This window comes from Mesitornis unicolor, unplaced genomic scaffold, assembly GCF_000695765.1.
Source record: "Mesitornis unicolor isolate BGI_N332 unplaced genomic scaffold, ASM69576v1 scaffold38543, whole genome shotgun sequence".
Taxonomy (NCBI): domain Eukaryota; kingdom Metazoa; phylum Chordata; class Aves; order Mesitornithiformes; family Mesitornithidae; genus Mesitornis; species Mesitornis unicolor.
Window position 1 is genome coordinate 244 of NW_010176012.1, and position 22,041 is coordinate 22,284.

The following is a 22,041-nucleotide window of genomic DNA, read 5'->3' on the forward strand; positions in this document are numbered from 1 at the left end:
CGGGGCGCTGCCCATCGTCATCGCTTTCTCCGGCTCGCAAGTCGGGAAGGGGACAGGTGGTGAGTCCGTGTCTGAAAAGTCGTGGAGGAAGATGGGAGGTGCTGTTGTGCACAAGTTACCCTTCTCGGGGTGGCTTGCGAGATACCTTCTCCCGGCCGAAAATACCACCGACTTAAGCTTTCCTAAAGGTGGATCCCAGTCGGGGCGCTGCCCATCGTCATCGCTTTCTCCGGCTCGCAAGTCGGGAAGGGGACAGGTGGTGAGTCCGTGTCTGAAAAGTCGTGGAGGAAGATGGGAGGTGCTGTTGTGCACAAGTTACCCTTCTCGGGGTGGCTTGCGAGATACCTTCTCCCGGCCGAAAATACCACCGACTTAAGCTTTCCTAAAGGTGGATCCCAGTACCGTTTTTCCTAAGCCGGTAGTGCTCACGGACGTGGTTGCTGGAAAGCTAAGAAGTCTCTTACTTTTCTGTTCCCCTTCTGCTACCGTTAAAAGAGGAAGGAAACACAACGTGTAGTACTTGGTTTTTCGCTTGTGCAGACAAGTAAAATTCAGGTAGTAATATTGTGAGGAAGTCGGATTACTTTTCCATGTCAAACGAAATACTGGTAGTAATACCCTGTAAGGGATTTTTTTTTTCCCCAGTGATTTAGTGAAGAGTAGTAAGCTTTCGCTTTCCCCCGACTGTTGGTAATACCACTCACGTTTTCTGTCATTTGGAGTGCTGCTGTTCTCTGGCACCTGCTAATTTTACACACAAGCAGTTGATTTCGTTGCTGTTTATTGAGTCTGACCTCTTGCTGATAATATTGGCTTTAATATTGGAAAAACAAAATGGTTAATCATGTGATATTTTTTTCCACAAGGGCTTACACAACTGATGCTGTATTTTGTTCCAGATCTGTAAACAGTGTAAGATTTTTAAAAGCTTTATTTTTTAAAAATGAACAGATATGGCTATCTTTTGTTAGATATTCTGTGTCAGTAGGGAAATTGTACTTGCCAGGGTGATATTTTAATTTTAAAGTTAACATTTAAGCCACTTCAGATGGTATAGAAAAGACTCCTCTTAAATGTGCTAAGTGTGAAGCATTTATTTTTATTGTAAATCTGCAGATTAAAAACAAAAAGCATTTTTAAGCCCATAGATGTCACAGCTATTTGAATCCCCAAAGTGGTGTATTTTCCAAATTGCTCATAACTTTTTTCTTCTGTACCCATTTCCCATCTAAATATGTAGCTTGTTTAACTTATTAGGACACTTGTATGCATCGTTAATAGTGATCAGAAATAACTTCAGCTTATAATGCATTACATTAAAATTGTGATATCTTAAAATGATTCAGTTCTGAATAGATAATAGCATCAGCTGCTTTGAATGGACGTTTCCGAATGCTTTGCAAAGGAAGCTTGAAGACTTGTGTGTTCAAAGAATGATAACTTTTTAAACAGTTAACAGGCTACTTGCAGAATGGATGGCAACTCCTGAAAAATTTTATGTATTGCGTGTATGCGGAATACTTTAGTGTCTTAAAGAATGTGTAACTATCACAGTACAAGCACTATAATATTACTTCTACCGTACAGTAAGATTTTTTATTAAAAAATCAAGATTCCTGTATTTTTCATGTATAATGCTATATTGATGATAGTTTCCCTGACTGCTTTTTATAGAACCAAACACCATGTCTTCTGTTGTTTCATCAAAAGAAGATACAATGTCATCTGAAAAAGCAGATGAGAAACAACCTGAAGCTGAAAATAAAGCTGAAGAAAGTGATGAAGATGAAGAAGAGGAAGAAGAAGAGGAGGAAGAAAAGGGTACTTGTTTTCTACTGAATAAGTTGTTCTTTAAAAAATGCCAAGCTTGCTGAATACAGTAGTCTTTGATCCCAGCTAATTGTACAATTACTGTTTAGGAGATTCCATGGTATGTCTGTCTCATGGGTCATAAATTGCCTCCCAGTAGATTATAACAGACAACACTAGAAATAGGGCCGATGTCCTCAATGCTGACGTTCCTCAGGAAAGACTGAAGGGATTGCCAGCATCCTGGATTCCTGTGCTAGGGTTTTTTGTTGTATAAACTACCAGATGTTTATAAGGGTTAGCGTAGTCTTATCAAGTAATTTGTATAAAAATGCGTATCCAGATAAGAATACTTTTTTGCCAGTAATGTTCCAAAGTGATCCATGTTTTCAAAAGATAAAAACTTGAAAAGTCTGTGCAGTACCTTTGGAAACAATACAGATATATCTGCTTAACTACTGTGAATTAATTTACTGGGTACCAAATTTTATTGGAGGGGGGATGTGCCATTTTACTAATTTTGCCAATAGAAATTGTGGCAATATAGGATGAGCTAGCAAGGCAGGTTTTGTGTTGTGGCATGTAATTGAAGAGGGTAGTCAAGGAACACAAGATGTGATGAAGGAACTGTATGCAAAAAAATATTGGTTTCTATTGTGAAATCTCTAGGCACCTGTTTTGCAAATAAAAGCATCCATGGAAATAGAACTGCACTATGGCACAGTGAAAACCAAGTCACTGATGCTCTTGGATTCTTAAAGGAGCTCAAGTTTGTCTTTAGGAAAGGTCATAGAAAGAAGAAAGGTTATGCTGTTTGGGAATCTAGAGTAATTAGAATTAGTTTTTTAGAAACAACTGTGACTTGTGTGTATGCAAGAAATAGTTATGTTTTGCTTGTTTTTAATCAGATACATAGCCTTTATATGCAATATACATATCCTCGATATACATATTGATTATGTTCATACAGATTTTGAAGCTACTTTCAGATGTTAAAGCCAGGATAGCCCATGTGCTTAGTGCTAAGGTAGTTTGATTAGAGATAAAGTATTTTAGTATGAAATGTTTATGTGAAGTTTCAGGTTTTTTTTCCTGACGTGGCGTTAAAGTAGTGATGTGCAATGTATACGTAAACAATCTAAATGTATTAATTGCTAAACAGTGCGAGAATTACTGGGAATAGTGGTATTTTAGTCTTTGTGATGCTTGTGCTGTGCCCTGCAGAGTGCTGCACTGTGTAGCCCTGTGAGGTGTAGTACAGTCCCACTGCGCTTGTGCTTCTGCCTCTCCTGCTGATGTGTGTGGGTTCTCCAGTCTACTAGTGGGAAGAGAAAGTGTCAGCGGGCATGCTGGACCTTCCTTTTGCCCATCTGTTGGTAATATTCTCCCCAAGAGAGCTAAAACTGGAGTTGTGCTTTTAGGGGCTGTAGCATCCCAGAAGACTATGCAAATGGGATGGTTTTCTGAAAATGTGTAGTGCTGCAGTCTCCATTGCGGGGTGAAGTTCCTTTTAGGAAATGCCCAGTCTCGTCTTCAAGGTTAAGTTAGAGGATTGTGGTTAAGAACCAGGGACTCCTCTAGTTTATATATATATAAATATAGATATGTATATATGTATACAGCTCCATAGAATCCCATGGAGCTATTACCCAAAGGTTTGACAGTGTCCTAGTATCTGGGTATAGTAATATATACAATATCCATTGTAATATACGTTATCCATTTTTTATATGTAGATATTACTATATATTGGATATGTATATTATCCATTTTTCGTGTGCCATTTCAAAGATTCAGTGTTGTATTACCTGTCACTGCAGTCAAATCTGCTCATGTAGAGGAGACTGTTGTATTTAACGAAGCTGTCTTTTGCAGAAAAGAGTCTCATTGTTGAAGGAAAAAGGGAGAAAAAGAAGGTAGACCGGCTGACCATGCAAGTGTCCTCATTGCAAAAGGAACCTTTTACAATTACACCAGGTAAGCTTGTCCTCTTGCATAAGAATTGTGAGTGTTGAGAATAATAATGAAAACTGATAAAAAAGATCAAATTATTAACTTGTTGTAGATGAGACCTAACTTAAGAGTCATGATCCATTTTTAAATAGCAAGGCTGTTATACGAAAACCCTCTTTTATTCTGCAGCATTAATTTAAACCATAAAAGTTACATAAGTTTAAACTTACATGGAATAGGATCTTCAGAACCTAGCCACCACTGAATGCAGGAACAGCTAGAATAAAAAGAAGTGCCAAGTCCTTGTACCCTGGCCTAGGTAGTATCAAGGAATTTAAAGAGACTTTCAGGATGCCTAATTGATAGGAAAAGGCCTGTTTAATGTTTGACCTGTTATAATGTCTGATGCTATTCTGAAATAACTTTGCTTTTTTAAAAAACAGTAGATATTTGAAGTCACAAACACATAGGTAAATATGAATGTGATGAGTAGCATAATTGATTTTAACTGTTTCAGGAAAAGGACAAAAACTCTGTGAAATTGAAAGGATACAATTCTTTCTGAGTAAAAAGAAGACAGATGAACTTAGGAACCTGCACAAACTCCTCTACAACAGGCCAGGCACTGTAAGAACGTAAAATCTGTCTTGTATGTCTATTAGTTCTCATGCATAGGGAAAATGTTTGTAGTATAGTTTTTTTACATTTAAGCACGTGTGGATCTCCTTCTGAAGTGTTATTACAAACTACTTAGAAAATTATTATTGCAGGACCAGTTAAGCAAACCCATAATTTTTCTGACTCCTGTAAACTACTCTACCTGTAAAAAAATCTTATGGAAAGATGTACTGAATTGTAAGTCCACTTAAATATAGATTTTTTTTTTTAATGGAGAGAGGTGTGGTTTTCCTTATGAGGACAAGTTGGAAATAATATATTGTTCACATGCTAAAAACTGCTGACTTGTGGATTATGGTTTAAATATTCCTTGTAGTTATTTTGTTCAACATAGCTTTTTCTTAGTACTTCTACTTCTTTTATGTTTGAAACCTGTTAGTGGGTTTTAATACATTGCTACTTACCTATTCATTTTCTCATTTAGTTTGCACAAAGCACTAGAAAGTAAAACTACATTATATGTAAAATCTTTGTCACATTTATCCAAGACAATTAAAATGTTAGTTAAAAACCTATATGCTCGCTTTTGTATTTAAGGATGAAGCTTAAAGTAAATATAATAGCAAATCTTTCTTGGAGCTACTATGTATCAATGATTGTATGAATCACAAGAGTAAATATGACCCATTTTCCTTGCTAATAGAGGTAAAATGGATATAGATAAATTAAGGCAGATTAATTTTTACTATTTCAATACACTTAACATATTTATAGGAATTTGTTTTTAATCTCCTTGTGTATTTTTGAAACTTGAATAGCTAGCACAGAAACCAGGAACTGAATAGTACTAGTACAGATGCATCTCAGACCACTGCTGCACATGCAATGTTTGTTTAAATCACAGACAAAGATCTGTTGCCTCAAGTGTTCAGAAAAAGAACAGTATATGTTCATTAAAACCTACCTCTGAATTTTGCTATTTATTCAGTATGAAAATAAACCAGACTAAATTTCTGACTTGGTGCGTATAGAGTTTTGCAAAATTTTAGATTGTTTTAATTTAGTTGTTTGATAGGAAGATTATAATGACAGAACCATGTAACTTTCTGATTTAACTGGCTTTACTGTGAACATTGTCAAACTGTATCCATTTACCCTTCATGAAACCAGTAATGCTTTCACAACAACTTTGAGTGGAGGTACTGGGATATCTCAGAGTCCATCTTTTCCACTTTAGATTGCAGATCTGAGACATAACTGATTTAAGAGACTATATTGTTTATCAACTATGCAACACACTACTAAGAAGCTAGCAACTCAATGATACTGTTATTAATAATTTAGTAACCAATAAAAAATAATGTAATCAACTAATAGACACACCACTATTCACAGTTTCATAATTATGTGAAAATTATGTAATTATAAATTCGTACTTAACACTCCTAAATCATACTAATTAGACACTACTGCTGTTGAAATACAGCTCTCGCCCTTCCCTCCCACTCCACTTGGTTGCAATTCCCCCCCTCCTTTGCTTTGCCTTCCCACATTTAGTCTTTTGGACATAGACTTGTTGGAAAGTCCAGCTGCATTGCTGCAGCATCCCAGTGTTTTTAGTCTAAAGATAGGAGAATATATTTGCTTGGAAATACGTCGGTATGATTTCATCTAAAACTATATTTAATTAGAATTGTAGGGAACTCAGAATGCTGTTTAATATAGCGAAGATCAAATTTTATCTTGTATGCACGTTCTGTATGTGCTTTGGATCGTAATTAACATTTTTAATAAAACATATCATTACCATCTGCAAATTTTCTCTAGGTGCTGGACAAAGATAATTATCTTTGGAAAAGGAGCTTAGCTTTGGTAAAATAAACTAATGGAGAAACACCAGGAACAAAATTTGTAGAACTATTGAAAGTGAGTTCAAATTATTCTTGATAGTGTTTAAAAAGATCTCAGAATAATGAAAGATTTGGGGATGTTTAACTTCTATTTTTGTAAAAGGAGATGGACTGAAAAGAAAGAACTTAATGTATTTGAGATCCTGCAGTTTTCCATTACAAGGGCTGTTGCAATGAAAGTTCAACCCTGTTCAGACTGCAGGTATAATGGTGGAAGTTGTAAATTGAGTGGTGTGTAAATGCAAAAGTTGGTCATGTTAAAGAAAATGTTCAGAAATACAATCATGGTCCTATGTAAGACTTCAGAAAAGCAAGTAAAGCAAATCTGCTTTAGCAGATTATGTAGTAAAAATAAAACTTACTATTCTGTAACAGATTACATGGTACAAAGCATGCAACAGGCATCATATGATCATAGTTGTGCAAACTTGTAAATAATCATGCAGTATGTTCTAAAGAAACTTGAAATGGCAGGTGATTTTACCTAGTAAGTCATTAAAAGGAATTAAAAGTACTAAGATCACAAGAACTTAATTGTTGTAGTTAGGCTGTCATGAGATAAATAAAGGCATAATCCACTCGGGTTACAGCATAAGGGTATAATTTTTTGTCAAAGGAAAGATAAAATGCTAGAATAAATTTTTCTTGTATGAGAAGTTAATGAATGTAATTGGATGAAGTCTTTTAAACTGCTTGCAATGGAAAGTAATTTGTGTTCTGTTCTAGGTTGCTTCCCTAAAGAAGAATGTGGGTCAGTTCAGTGGGTTCCCATTTGAAAAAGGAAGTGACCAATACAAAAAGAAGGAAGAAATGTTAAAAAAGTAATGATCTCTGTTGCTACTTAACATAGCTTGACTCATGCTGTACATTCCTTTTCATGTTCAAAATTTTACATCAGATTAAGTTTGAACTTTAAGCTGAGTGGCTGTTTCCTAGAGCTCTAGGATCTGTCTATGAGTTCATTTTAATCACACAAACTGGTCTCTTAAGACAACTTGAAATATATTAAAAAGAGTTAAATTGTGAACATTTTATTTACGATTCCTACAGTCCTGACTTTAACTATTGCATGCTAACTATGAGATTTTCTGCCAAGCGAGAGGAAAACATTATTTCCTCCGGGCAAGCATAGTGTTGTGAATACATTGTGCTCTATTCATGGTGCAACTTGCATCCTTCTATGCCTCAAAACCGTCCTCCTTCAGAATCAAAGCTGTTTCTGCCTATTCTATGTTAAACATACAGACTTACTCCTAGAATGGCTGTAGAAGCTAGCCTTAACATTTTTTGCTGTTCTTTTTTTACTGTCTCCCCACATATTTTGCTTTTCTATTAACAGGAAAAACTGCTGCGGCTTGGTTTTGACTGGACTGAAAGGGTTTAAAAATGCCTTTGCATATTTGTGTAACTAGTTGTAACAAATGAAGAATGAATAACTTTTACATAGTTGATTCTAAATATTTTTTATTTAGTTTCAGTTTGCTGATAGTGGAAAGGAATTCAGAATTTGGAATTTGCAGATCTTCCTTCCTCAGATACATAGTTTTCTAGGAGTAGGGTTTGTCTAATACATACGAATCTACAAGACAAACTGTTTCAGGATGGGAGTTTTGACCATTTCCCACTGGTTTAATTGGATAATGTTTCCCATTATCTGCAAAAGGTCACAAAATAAAGTTTTTTCATATTTTTCCATATGAAAAAACAGCTATTAAGTTTTGTTACTCCTCAGTCTTCAGCAGTATTCTGAAAACTGGTTGCATTGTCAAGGTACTGAGCTCTGTATATTTGTGTTACTGTGGTAAGTTCTGCTGCTGTTCATAGCTATGTATGAAACACTGCTGATAAGGTTATTAATTTATTCTGACTACATGGTTGACTTCTGCCAACGCTATACACTTGCATGTCATCATGTTTTAACAGCATTGAAAAAGATGAACACGGACAAAGTTTATTTTGCAGAATATTACTGTTCAGGCTATAAACTGAAAAGAATGAGGGTTGAGGTTTCTGTGTGGATTAGAGTTCTTGGATTTTGTAAGTCAAAACTACTGGCTATGGAACTGACTCAAACAAAACTTGTGTGCAGTTGTTTATTCCACACTTGAAATACATTTTAATAGTTAGTACATTACATTCTGTTTGGTGTTACCTGCAGATATACCTTCAAAGCATTAAAAATGTGAAAGGATTTGGTCGGTGATACTCTTTGTATATATTACTTCTAGTCTAAGTTAACATGCAAGGACAAACGCCATGTGTAGCACAAGTCGTAAGGAATTTTAGTTAAAGCAGCAATAGAACCATAAAATCCTAAATTCAGTATACAGAGTCTTGAAAGTCTGAAACAGAAACTTCAATACTATGCAGTTTTAAAATCCGTTAACAAGTTCTGGTTTTAACTCTAATATTACTGTCTTCTGATTCTGCAGGAATACATTACGGGTATTTGGTGTATCCCCAAAAGCTAAACAGGAAGGCTCTCCACATGTTAAGATTGCACTTTTTTTTTTCTTTATTACCTTATCTAGAAAAACAATTGAAATATTTACTTCACTGTTGGAAGGTTGGTGGATGAATTATACTTTGAGACAGGGAGATGTGTCAAACTAGTTAAGATTTCCTGTTCCCATGCCCTAAAACATGAGAGTACAAGGTTGTTCTGCCCCTTTAAAAGTCTGAGAGTTTAAAGGTACAGTCTGAAATTAAATACTACTTTAGAGAAGTTGTAGAGAAGGCCACCATGAAATAGTTGCACTGACTTTTAAAATAAACAATGAAAAATAAGTTTCCTTTGACTTTGATTACCAGAAATAGCTATTAAACTTGTGAAAAATAGTCAGACGATGAAATCTACTTTTCAGGCAGCATTGTACAAAATGGAGTGAAGAAGAAAGCATAAGCATTTGAAGGGAGGTAACAGGTAGAATAAGTAGGGGGTTGTTGTATTTTGTTTTTAAAAACTCATTGAGTTTGCATTCTGATGTCATACCCTCACAGGATTTGGCTTTCCACTTTTGTCAATACTGGTAGGACAAATCATAAAGTGGGACAATTGGTTCAAGATCCTTTTGCAGTAAAGGGGGTGGATGTCAGAGTTTCTTTTAACCTTCTCTCATCATCAAATATAATCTCCCATACCTTATCTTATGTAAAGGGGTAAGGAACCAGAGAAAATAAAGGGAGGACTCTCCCCACCCCTTTAGAGTTCGAGTCTTGTACCCACTGGATTTATTTTCCAAGACTGATTCTTTCCAATGTGGTCAGTTAGGAGGGACTCTGAGGAAGATTTTTTCATATATCTCACTTTACACACATGTAGATTTGGAAATTTTGTTATATTTTTCTTTATCTGATATGGTGATGGTTCTTTGCTTAACTACAGGTAAGACTGGAAATGTAGCTAAGTGTATATATTTGTGTCTATTGTTAGGTTGCAGACACAAACCAGATAACATCTTCTAGCAGTCAAATGTTGACTATTTGGGGTTTTTTTTGGGATGCAATACTGAATATTTATTTATTTATTTTTCTCTCCAGATTTAGAAATGCCATGTTGAAAAGTATCTGTGAAGTTCTCGACTTGGAAAGATCAGGAGTTAATAGTGAGCTGGTAACCAGAATCTTAAACTTCTTAATGCACCCAAAATCTTCAGGCAAGGTGAGATGCAGATTGTTATGCTTGTTTTTATAGCTCTATTCTGATGAAGAATGCAGCTGTCTCTATTTCTTAATATTTGCCTTGTTACAATTACTATCCTTTTAAACTCTCAGACTTTTAAAGGGGCAGAACAACCTTGTACTCTCATGTTTTAGGGCATGGGAACAGGAAATCTTAACTAGTTTGACACATCTCCCTGTGGTGATACAATTACTGTTCTGACTTACTGAAGTACCAATGGCTGCTTGAAAGAGAGTAGGTCTGTTTGGGCAGGCATCCATAGTGGGGTGAGGACTTAGATAGAAACTGTACGCTTACATGTAAGTTCAACCATTATACACTGTTAGCATATAACTGTATGTGGTCAATACGTGAAGATAATTGGAGATTTCCGTACCCAAATGCCATAAGTAGCTTCTGCTTTGTGAGTGAATGGAGGGAAATAGATGTATGTGAGCAGAAAACAAAAAAAAAAGGTGTCAGAACATGAAAGGACAGGAAAATAAGCTGTCAGATGTTATCTGGGTACGCTACAAGTTGCATAGTGTATGTGATCACATTTGGTTATCAGAAAATGGAGTTTGTTGCAAGACTAGGAAAATTTGCTTTGACTGGTATGTGCTAGTGCACTAGATTCAGCTGCCAACACTGCTGAACTCTATTACTCATCTTGGACTTTCAGATTTTTAAAAAAAAACAACACATAAATAGTTAGACTGTTGCTCAGGAAATTAAATTTATTCCCAGCAAACACTGATGTGAAAAAGGAGCCTGCATGCTGACTTAGGGAAACTGGTACGGAGTGACAACAAAATGCAATTTTGCATAAGACATGACAGAATTACTGCCTTTAAGTCTTCTGAAGAGTTGTCAGCTTATTTGTTACCAGAAGAAAAAACTTACTTTATGGGCTAGGAGAGCATGGGTAGGTAAAAGGTTCCTTCTAGATTGTTATTTCTTGCTTTCCTTCTCTAACCCTCAGCCTCTGAAGATTTGTTTGGTTAGGGATGTGGAAGGGGTGCTTAGCTTAGAACTGAAATTTCGTTTTATTGAGCTCCATCTCTGTAATGAATTTCTGCTTGCTGCAAAAAGTTATGGCTTAAGTGTAGTACATAAAATAGACTTGGGTCTTGTTATCAAGACTTAGAGACCTCTATATTTGTTTACTCTTCTTTCATGTAATGTGAAGGATTTTATATTTTTAAAATTCACTTTTGTATTTCTACTTCGATTGCACGCATCTCCGTCTCTCAGCCATTGCCAAAGTCCAAAAAAACACCAAGCAAAGGTGGCAAAAAGGAACGCAGCAGCACTGGAACAACAAGAAAAGCGAAACACACCAAGTGCCCAGAGATATTGTCAGATGAATCCAGTAGTGAAGAAGATGAAAAGAAGGAAAAGGATGACTCTTCAGAAGACAAAGAAAGTGAAGATGAGGTAATGAGGTTTATTGTTTGTTTTTCAACATAGAGCTAAAAACATTAGTTTGCAGTTTGTCATTATGTGGTTATTATTGGTTGGTAATTCTTGGAACACGCAGAGTTGGGGTATAACTGATGTTTAACTGAACAAAGGATTTAAAAGAAAAGAGAACACATCTGCAATTCCCAAGGTGTCCATGAAACAAACTTCTTAGTTTGGCCTTTTTTTTTTCCTCTCAAATGGCAAATTGAAAGAGGGCTGAAATACTAAAAGTTAACTTTATGTCTGGGAGAGTGTCAGTCTGCTGGAGGGTAGGAAGAGGCTGCAGAGGGACCTGGACAGGCTGGGTCAATGGGCAGAGGCCAACAGTATGAAGTTTAACAAGACCAAGTGCAGGGTCCTACACTTCGGCCATAATAACCCCATGCAGCGCTACAGATTGGGGTAAGAGTGGCTGGAGAGCAGCCCAGCAGAGAGGGACCTGGCAGCACTGGTTGACAGTTGACTGAACATGAGCCAACAGTGTGCCCAGGTGGCCCGGAAGGCCAATGGCATCCTGGCCTGTATCGGGAATAGTGTGGACAGCAAGGCTAGAGATAAAATTCTCACTTTGTACTCAGCACTGGTGAGACCTCACCTCGAGTACTGTGTACAGTTCTGGGCCCCTCACTTCAAGAAGGATATTGAGGTGCTGGAGCGGGTCCAGAGGAGTGGAAAGAGGCTGGTGAAGGGACTAGAGGGTAAGTCTTATAATGAGAGGCTAAGGGAGCTGGGATTGTTTAGTCTGGAGAAGAAGAGACTCAGGGGGAACCTTATCACTCTCTACAACTACCTGAAGGGAGGTTGTAGTCAGGTGGGGGTCGGGCTCTTCTCCCAGGCAACTAGTGAGAAGAGAGAGGGCATGGCCTGAAGCTGCACCAGGGGAGGCTTAGGCTGGAGACTAGAAAGCACATTTTCATGGAGAGGGTGATCAGGCATTGGAATGGACTGCCCAGGAAGGTGGTGGAGTCACCATCCCTGGAGGTGCTTAAGAAAGGCTGGTTGTGGCACTTAGTGCCATGGTCTAGCCAATGTGGTAGTGTTAGGTCGTAGCCTGGACTTGGTGATCTCAGAGGTGTTTTCTAGCCTCAATAATTCTGACTCTTTCTTAATACAAACAAATAAACAAAAAATGCCTAAGAGTTACCTGGAAGCAAGAGATATCTGAAGTATTTCTGTGTACTGGGGGAGCATAATTTTATAAAAAACTGAGATGTGAGTGCAGGGTTTAACTTCCAACTTTGTAGCTCGTGATGGAGCTTTTAGTCTTCATCCTTCATTTAACACTGTAAAGTGAGTGCAACTATAACAGAGCAAGCCAGTACAAATAGATGTAATTGGGTTTATTAAATACTGGCTTCATGAGTTGCACCAGGTACTAATAGGAGAAGCAGTTAAAAGTTAAATGAACTAATCTTAATTATTTAAATGTGATAGTTTGCTCAGTTGACTACACTGCCATTTTAAATATAAATTAGAATTATCAATTTAGTAACTACTGTTAGTTAATTCATTTCGTTTCATGATGTTCTTTCTCTGAAGTACAGTTTATTCTTGGTCAATATTCCATGTTTGTGTCTGTGAGGAAAGTCTTCAACCTTGTCAGAAGTACTATCTAAAGATCTGTGTGTTAAGCACAGATTTAATTAGTACCAAAAATGCAGTGCACTAATAGGTGTATACTGTATGTATGTACTATGTTCCAGTTTCTTCTATTGGTGTTAACTTAATGCAATAATTCTGGGGATTTATTAGTCACAATAATTGGCCAAATTATGGATTAGTTAATGTAGTTCTCAACTAGAGCAAAAAATTACCTGTGTGTAGTCTTAGAGAGCTATAGCATCTAGAAGTAATTGAATTCAACATACCATGTCTTTTTTAAAAGAAACATCTTTAAAGTGGTTTTATAAGCTAATTATAGGTAATAATGAATGGAAAGTTGCAGCACAACCAAACTACTGGTTTCATCATAAAGTTCTAGCTGTTTGAGCCTTAGAGGTCATGTAGAAGGACAATTTTAAAAGAATGTATTTCCCCTATGGTATAAGAGTGGGATTTGCTAGTGAAATACAGTAATTAAATTTGCTGATTTAGTTTGTATTGACAGGATAATTTCCATTATGGAAAATAGGTTCGGTTTGTTTAGGTAGAAACCATCATTTTAATCTTCTGTTTTTCTTTTTTCTAGCCCCCTAGAAAAGCCTCTAAAAGAGAAAAGTCTAAAAAGATGACTTCCAAAACGAGGAAAGCTGTGAAGGGTGCAAATGTCAAGAAGGCAGATAGCAGCACTACTAAAAAAAATCAGAACAGTTCTAGAAAAGGTAAGTGCTTTAAATCTTTCATCATACATCGTCTTGTAGCTTAACTATCATGTTTATTAGAAAGCAAGCTTTTGTAACTAATTTTGAAAGGAAATACAATTTGGTGAATCATTGATTTGTTACTTGATGTTTCATTTTTGGTGGAAGAATGTTACCAAAATTCTGTTGGTGCCTCTATAGGGACTTCACATGAAACTTATAATTGATCTGGTAGGATATATCCCGGTGTGTGTATCTTCTGTTATGCAGCTTGATGTGTTTTTGTTAACATAGATATGGGTTCTGCATGCAAACTGTCCCATATCTGACAGTATGCATAAAAAGTATGCACATATTGAATTTCTTAACACCTGTGTAAAGACTGCAACAGTGCAGGTGTGGACAGACTGGTTTCTTTCTAAGCAGCTTTGCAGAAAAAGGACCTGGGTAGTTGGGGCAGATGTTTTCTCAGACAATGAGTTAAGCCCAGTTCAGCAGTGTGCCCTTGTGGTAAGGACCACTGACAGCACTCTGGGCTGTTTCAGCAAGCGTGCAGCCAGCAGGTTGAAGGAAGTGATGATTACCCCAATTCAGCACTTGGGCTCCCTGGTGCAAGACAGGCATGGACATGGAGGGTCACCAAGATGGTCAGTGGGCTGGAGCGCACAATGTGGGAAGAGAAGCTGTGAGAGGTGTGCTTGTTCAGCCTTAAGAAGAGGCAGATGATACTGCAGTCTGAAACTACCCTATGGGGGAGTACGGGGAAGGCAGGGCCAGGCTCTGCTTGGAGGTGCACAGGGAAAGGGCAGGAGGCAACAGGCCCAAGATGTCACCAGGGAAATTGCAATTCCATGCTAGGGGAAGAGAAGCTTCACCATGAGGATGGTCCTACAGAAATGGGGCCTGGAGCAGTTGTGGAATCCTTGTGGTTGGAGATGTTCAGAACTCAACTTGGCAGGGCCCCGAGCAACCAGCTGTACATTGGCCCTCTTCTGAGTAAGGATTTAAACCGGGTGATCTCCAGAGATCCTTGCCTACGTCAAATTCTTTGCCAGTCTGTGAGATAACAGCCATGTCTCTGTCACAATTGTAGTAGGAGTTAATTAATGCAGCATATATCCATACTGCAAACCTACTTCATTTAATGCCAGCATTGGCATATGTATGCTGTAGCACATATATCAGTTCAGATAATTACCCTGCTTGGCAGTGTATTAAGAAAAAGAATGGTTACATTCTTAGACATGGAATTAGGCTGAACTTCTTGCATAGCCGTATTTCTCAGCAGATTAAGCTGGCCTGTGCTGAATTCAATGTATTTTCAGATTGACTGCTGGCAGTACAAATGTGGCTGACGCTCTGTGTGTATATGCTTTATTTTCTTATATAGAGATATATATACATTTATAATGTTACATATGTGTTTTGCATATATGTTATGTAATCATTTATAATTTCTTCTTTATTCCTCTTGCTTTTCTGTTTCGGGTGTATGTTTGCAGTACAAAAATCAAAATGTTAAGTATGTCTTTTGGTAAGGTCATTATCTAAATTGTTTGGCATCTGCTCTGAATTTTGTCCTTTTGGCAGCAGAGGAACTGACTGGATGCTGGAGTTGTTCAGTCTACTTTTTTGTGGCTGGAAAAGATTGTAGGAGTGTCCTGTGCCTCTTCACTTCCTTCATGATTCTCTTCATTTGTTGTCATGGTGTTTCTGATAGCACATTCAGTAATACAGCATTGCAGAATTATAAGACCCTAGTGTGAAGCACTGCTGGGGAGGGCACAGGGAATCCCAACTCCTTTTTAAAACAAGTATGTACTTTTTTTAGGGCAATAATACCTCAACTTAGAATTGTTGTAATAAACCTTTTTTTTTAGTTTGATTAATTTAATCTGTCCCATACTTTCTGGAGTACACATTGATTTGTAAACTGATAGTTTATCAACAATGATGCAGATTCATAAATGTAGCACAGATAGCATTAGCTTTGTTTCTAAACGGATGGTCTGGCAAGATACCTGTTTTAAGGGGGAACATCTGCATCAGATGTTTGAGGAAAGCTTTGGCTTCTGTTTTGGAGGAAGAAAGCAGACAAATTGCAAATCTTTTATTACAATTCAGATTATTCTTTGTATTTAGAAACTGAGTCTGAGGATAGTTCAGATGATGAACCTTTAATTAAAAAGCTGAAGAAACCACCCACAGATGAAGAGATTAAGGAAACTGTCAAGAACTTGTTGGCCAATGCAAACTTGGAGGAGGTCACAATGAAACAAATTTGCAAGGAGGTAAGCAAATACGATTTTTTCAATCTCTTTAGACATCGGGTTGTCTGTGAACTGAGTTTTGTCATCATTTCAGAAATAGAGGCTTACACTCTGCACAGCTGTTCAGAAACAAAGTAGCTTTGTATTGATTTATTTACTTGCTAACAGTTAAAACAAGGAGAGCTTTAATCTTAAGATATACAACACAGTTACTTGACATGAGAAATCTCCAGAGAAAAGTTAGCTACATGGAAAGTAACAGTATTTCCTCCAAAGCAACTGCCATATATTTAAGTGAAAATACTTGAGAAGTTGAAACAGTGCAGCAGCTTGGTACTGTCAAAAGGAGTGGGCTGTGTCCTGCTCTCTGCACATTTCTCCTGTTCACCTTGCTCTCATTCTTTATATATTCTCTTTATGAGCCCATTCAACTCCTCTCTATCAGCAAAAAATGAATAGTTCTCAGCTGAGTTAGTGAGTTGAATCAGCTTGGCAAGGAATCCTTTAATTGTCAGGACAGGTTCCAGGTAGGGACTATGTGACCAGAACAGAGAAAGGTGGGGAAAAGTGACCAAAACATGGACAGTACTGTTACCTTGACATTTTCTGCAGTCATTTAACTCACATATTGCAACTTCCAAGAAGTTGCTTGCAGAAATTAAGCCAGAAGTTATTCTTATAAGAAAACTGTATGTTTATATTCTGTGTAAACTTTTTGTCATGTTTTATAATTTTAGAAGTCTGAAATTTGGTATACTGAAATACAATATTATGCATCGATTGTCAATGTTGGCATCTGTTTTTTGTTCAGTCTTCTCCCACCCAGCTAACCAAAGAATAGTTGTAGAATAGCACTCAGATATGTTGACTCTTCTGTTAGTCACTTGAAAGGATCACAATTTTACTTATTACAAAAATAAAATATGCCTTGAGATTCAGTATTTGTTTAGCTTCCTACACTACTGCAGGGGTATCTGACTGCCTAGAGAGCTTGTAAGACAAAGATTGCAGAATTCTTATTTGCCTGACATGGCAAGCTAGGCATTCCAGTTTGTTGATTTGAAAAATTATAATGCCAGTTCAGTTAGTGACCAAACATTAAAAAAGACATGTATTTAAATATTTATGTGGTCAAAATGAGGGCAAGAAAATGAGCTTGTCACTTTCCATAATTTACGGAGGACATTTTGTAATATTGGAAGTACCAAAGTACCACACCAGTTTTCCTTAATTTCATTTAAGCTCCATCTATTTATGCAATACATTGAATGAAAGTAATTTGAGGTATGTTTTGCTGTTTTGGTTTTTTTTTAGGTGTATGAAAAATATCCTAGTTATGATTTAACTGACAGGAAGGACTTCATTAAAAAAACAGTCAAAGAGGTAAAGACTTTATCATTTGGAAAACATTCTGGGTTGGGTTTTGGTTGAGTTTTTTCTTCAGCCTGTTAGAAAGCGGCATGGTATCCTGTTACACTAGTTTTAATAGCTTCCTGTATAGTATTGAAGTTTAGTGCTCTAATAAACCTCAGGCACTGATTTTTTTTTTCTTTTGTATCCCTCTTAAAAATAACTGCTTCAGAGTATTTTCTTAGCATGCCACTGCTACTCATGAATTTCTTTGGTAAGCAGAACTAAAATTAAAGCTATCACCGTTTTTAAGCTTTTACCCTCTGAAAGCTATACATTTGCTTTAAATTACAGCATTTGCTGCAAGGTGCACTATAATTCATGCACTGACCACATCCAACCTCATGCATTGTTACCTATGCATATATAAACTCTGCAGACCTGGAAGCTTTGGCACTGAGAGAAGGCAAAAGAGGATAAGGATAGGCAGCTCTTCTCTGTATGTGCTCCTGGTAGCACACTCATACTGTTGCCTTTGAGTCTGCTGCTCTGAAGATCAGGCCTGATCTAATGTACTCATGACAAAGGGTTTATTGTGCAGTCTGTGGCTGCTAATTTGTAAAAATACTTTCAAGTTCAATTACTTTTGCTTGCCTCAGAACTAAAAATGGAATTAGAGAAGTGAGATTCACTTAATGGAGTTGTTAATTCTTTCTCTTGTGGCTTCATTTGCAGATGTTGATATAGGGCTATCTAGAAATTGTTACGTCTGTGTGCCGTGCATACATGTGTCACTATCAGCAGAGGCATAAGAGAGCAGTTTGTCTGCTGTAGAAATGTTCTTGGGGTTTTGTGATAGCAAAAGTAGAGTATATTTTCTTGATAGCCTATTGCAAAAGGAGAGAACTAACAGACTTCTCTTTTCAGTTGATTTCATGATCTGATTTGACTGCGGGGAAGCGAAGATTCCTGGTTTTATGTTCCCATGGATTTGAAGATCTGATAGGCACCAGCAAAAGGAATGTGTCTTACTCTTGTATTTACTCGGAGCTGATTCTGCTGACCTAATGTTAGAGTATTGATGTAAATGGCTTTGTGTATTTTTATTTTTATTTTTTTCAAAACAAAACTGCATTTGATGCAGTTTTTAGTTGAACATACTTAAGTTTTATGCATGGCAATAAAAGTTCCCTTTTTATAGTTTTTGTACATTTTGAATTGCTTTGTATAACTAGATTCAGTAGAACCATCATAGCTTTTTCGTGTGGATTACTAGCTTGCGGGAGATTTTTAAAATCAAGTGAGATGAAAGCTGCTTATCTGCACATATACATGCAGAGACTGGAGTATTGCAGTATTGGTTATAAAGGCATTTTGAATACATATCCATTCTGAAAATAACAAGTTAGTCACATGTTAATGTCTTTTATATTCTGATACATTCTGCAGATGCAGAATTACTCTAAATCTAGATTACTGTCTTGCATGTGTAGGCGCTGAGAGAACTGTCAAAGCATGGTAACTAATTGGCATATAGATGTTATTTTTGTACTTTTGAAAGGCTTTCTGTTGTGTATATAAAGTTATTACAGATTTCTTTTGTGCAAATCAGTTTTTTAATCTTCTTATCTTGGGATTTATGACATGAAATGTCAGTGAGGCTGTGATGAAAAGTGGTATGCAGAAGTTTCATGAGACTGCAGATGAGTTGAGGTTTTGATGTTTGTCCCATCTTACCTTGTACAGAAACTAAACTGTAGTTTTATACTTAAGCTTTTCAGCATTTAACTTTGTACAAAAGGCTACAAATACATTTGTTTCAGTGGCTTGACATAGTAAATAAAATCCCTCCAAAGGCTGTAGAATAAATTCTAAAGTTTACTTTGTAAAATATCTTTTACTTTAGTGTCTTGACTTGATGGCCTAGCATCTCAGAAGTAGGTATCCAAGATGTACAGCTGGGAGGCTCAATAGCTTTGGAAATCCACAGTGAGGCTTCTGAATCAGGCAGCACTGTTGTGTGTATGGTTGAGCTCTCTTCTGTATGGGAAAGCTCTTCTGAACCTGACCCTCGGTGTTTTAGCGTGGACAAATGGTACTTTTAAGCTTGCAGTCTTGAACTTTGGCTCACAGCTTTCTGGATCAACGTGATCTCTTTGCATAGATTTTTGTTGTTTAGATTTCTGTTCTCTATACCACCTTATTGCTAATATGGAAAGGCCGTACACTTAAAATCATTAAACTAACAGTTGCCAAAGTGTGGGCTGCCATTAACGCCATAAGCACAGGATCCCTCTGACTGTGGTATTGCTGCAAAGATAAAGCGTATTTTCTGAAATTTATTATTGTACAGTTGAGAAATAAGGGTTCATAAATGAAACTTGGAAAACGTTCAGCCAATTAGACTATTGATTTTCACACACTTTTTGAATTTCTTTGCGTGTAATCATTTATAAGGCTGAATTTAATGGGGGTTTTTGTATTCACTAAATGTCTTTCACACAAATGTAAATCAATTTTGATGATCTAACATTTGCTTAAATGTACAGTAAAAAAAAAATACAGAACCAAAGTTGTTGTCTTTGTCATCTGTGAGCAGGCTTCTCTACTTTAAAGATACTATTGCTGAAATGTATGTCCTTGCACCAGGATAAGATTTTATATCTTATGTGAGGTTGGTTTGGTTTTGGTTGGTTTTTTTTCCTCTCTCTGAGCTATCTTAGCATAAAGAACACTATTTAATTTGCAATTAAAAACACCAAAAGTTTCCAAGTCCCACTTAAAAGCAGAAAGTTACTCATTTAAAGTTTTGTTTAGTTTTTGGATGGATTTTCTGCAAATACTTGAACTGTCTTGTGGTTTTTTAATGTAAATATATCGGTTGGTTTTAATTATGTGGGTCAGGAAGTGTTTTTAAGATGAGTGACTCCCAAGTATAAACATTTTTTTTAGTAGTGTAAATTCCAACAACAACTTACAAAAGGATAGCGTACTTCTGTTTATTGTATGTACACATTACTTCTCACTTTGGAATTGTGCAGATGCAATGGAAATTAACTCAACATCCTTCAAATACTTTGTTTAAATGTCTTAACTACAACTCAGTGTAGTCATCAACAGAGAAAAAATGTCTGAGCTGTTTCCCTGCTAATCCACACCAGTCTGGCTGCAGCTGATACAAGATTCCAGGTCTTTCTAAAGTTGAGGGAAAGGCTGCAAGACAAGACCAAAAGGTAAATAAAATGTCCTGCTTATCCTGATGCTATTGGATTAAAAACGCAGCTTATCAAGGCTCTAGATCCTGTACAGAAATGCTTATAAAAATAGAAACTGGCTAACTAGATAAAAGGTAACTGAATAAAGTATTAAGGTGTATACCTTCCAGATGCTTAAGATGATGTCCTGACCATTGTATTCTAGAAAAATAGTTCTAACATCTTGATTTGATTGGTTACAGCATAATTTTTGCAGTTCACTGTAATGGTTCCTCTGTTAAGGTAAGTCTTTGGTATCCAGTATTTTGGCCAGTTACCTGCAAAACCACACAAATTAACCTGAATGACTTGCTTATATAAAGAACTGTTTCCATGAGTGAGCTTGGCACTTGAGGTAAGTGTGTGGGCCCTGTAGGAGAAGGAAAATGGGGAAAGGAAAGAGAAGTTTTGAGTGAAGAGAGGTTATGTGTCTCTAGGAAAACAACTGAGTTGGAATTATGTGGTAACCCATGGTATACTGCTCAGGCATGTCTAACCAAGACAGAATTAGGAAGGCACAACTTTTAAGTGCCATCTCGCTTTTTCCCAGAAGCTTGGGACTAATACTCTTCTTGGACCTGAACAGGCTGCTTATAGCATCACTGTTCTTTCTGCACTATCCTGTTACAAGGGACATGGTAAAGCAATAGCTGTGAGTGCCTGGGTTTAGATTAGCCACTGCTAAATTGGACTTAAAAATAACCCTTTTGGAGGCCAGTACTTAATCTGGCCAAATAATGCCCCTGGCTGTCAGCATGGTGATTCCAATAAGGCTTATTAGCTCTGTTGCTGTTTCAGAGAGAGGGTGGCTCATGACCCTTTGGATAGATACAATTACTCCTGTTTCCATATCAGAAAGTACAATAAAGTAGTTTTGACTGAGCTAGATGAAAGCATTCCTGAAATGACTTTTGGTAGTTGTTACTTAATTTCCCATTATTTTGGGAGAACAATGGAAAAAGCTGTAAGGCACCTGAATACTGTCTGAAAACTTGCAATAAGAAATACAGTAAAATCAGTGTTTCATTTGCTGAAAAAAGTTGAGAAATATCTTGAATGCTGACAAGTGTGTTGTTCTTTTCTGCAAAGAAGTATTTCCTGCCTTTGAATTTGGAAATACTTATTAAAGCAAGTAGCTGGAAGTTGTAGTCCTAAATGTTTGTTCATGTGGACCTTGACTTGCAGGAGCAATGAGCTGACAGAAACCTCGTAAGGGTCAACAAAAGCAAATGCAGCATCTTCCTTCTGGCATGGAATGACCCTGTACAACCGTGTGGATGGGGACAGTGGTTTCTTTTCTAAGCAGCTTTGCAGAAAAAGGACCTGGGTAGTTGGGGCAGATGTTTTCTCAGACAATGAGTTAAGCCCAGTTCAGCAGTGTGCCCTTGTGGTAAGGACCACTGACAGCACTCTGGGCTGTTTCAGCAAGCGTGCAGCCAGCAGGTTGAAGGA

The 22,041-nt window shown here is 37.0% G+C and overlaps 1 protein-coding gene across 2 annotated transcripts; it reads left to right on the forward strand.

Annotated features, from left to right (window-relative positions):
- The first annotated feature begins 1,685 nt into the window (after positions 1-1,685).
- On the forward strand, positions 1,686-19,262 carry DEK (DEK proto-oncogene). Of its 2 annotated transcripts, none has more exons than XM_010181629.1 (10): positions 1,686-1,821; positions 3,685-3,786; positions 4,280-4,389; positions 7,017-7,111; positions 9,831-9,951; positions 11,206-11,388; positions 13,604-13,736; positions 15,858-16,006; positions 17,300-17,368; positions 19,242-19,262. In XM_010181629.1, the coding sequence occupies exons 1-10, from the start codon at positions 1,686-1,688 to the stop codon at positions 19,260-19,262; spliced, it is 1,119 nt and encodes a 372-aa protein (XP_010179931.1). The 2 variants fall into 2 exon arrangements, with proteins under 2 accessions (XP_010179931.1, XP_010179932.1); XM_010181630.1 differs by lacking the exon at positions 19,242-19,262 and adding an exon at positions 18,263-18,447.
- The last annotated feature ends 2,779 nt before the right edge of the window (positions 19,263-22,041 follow it).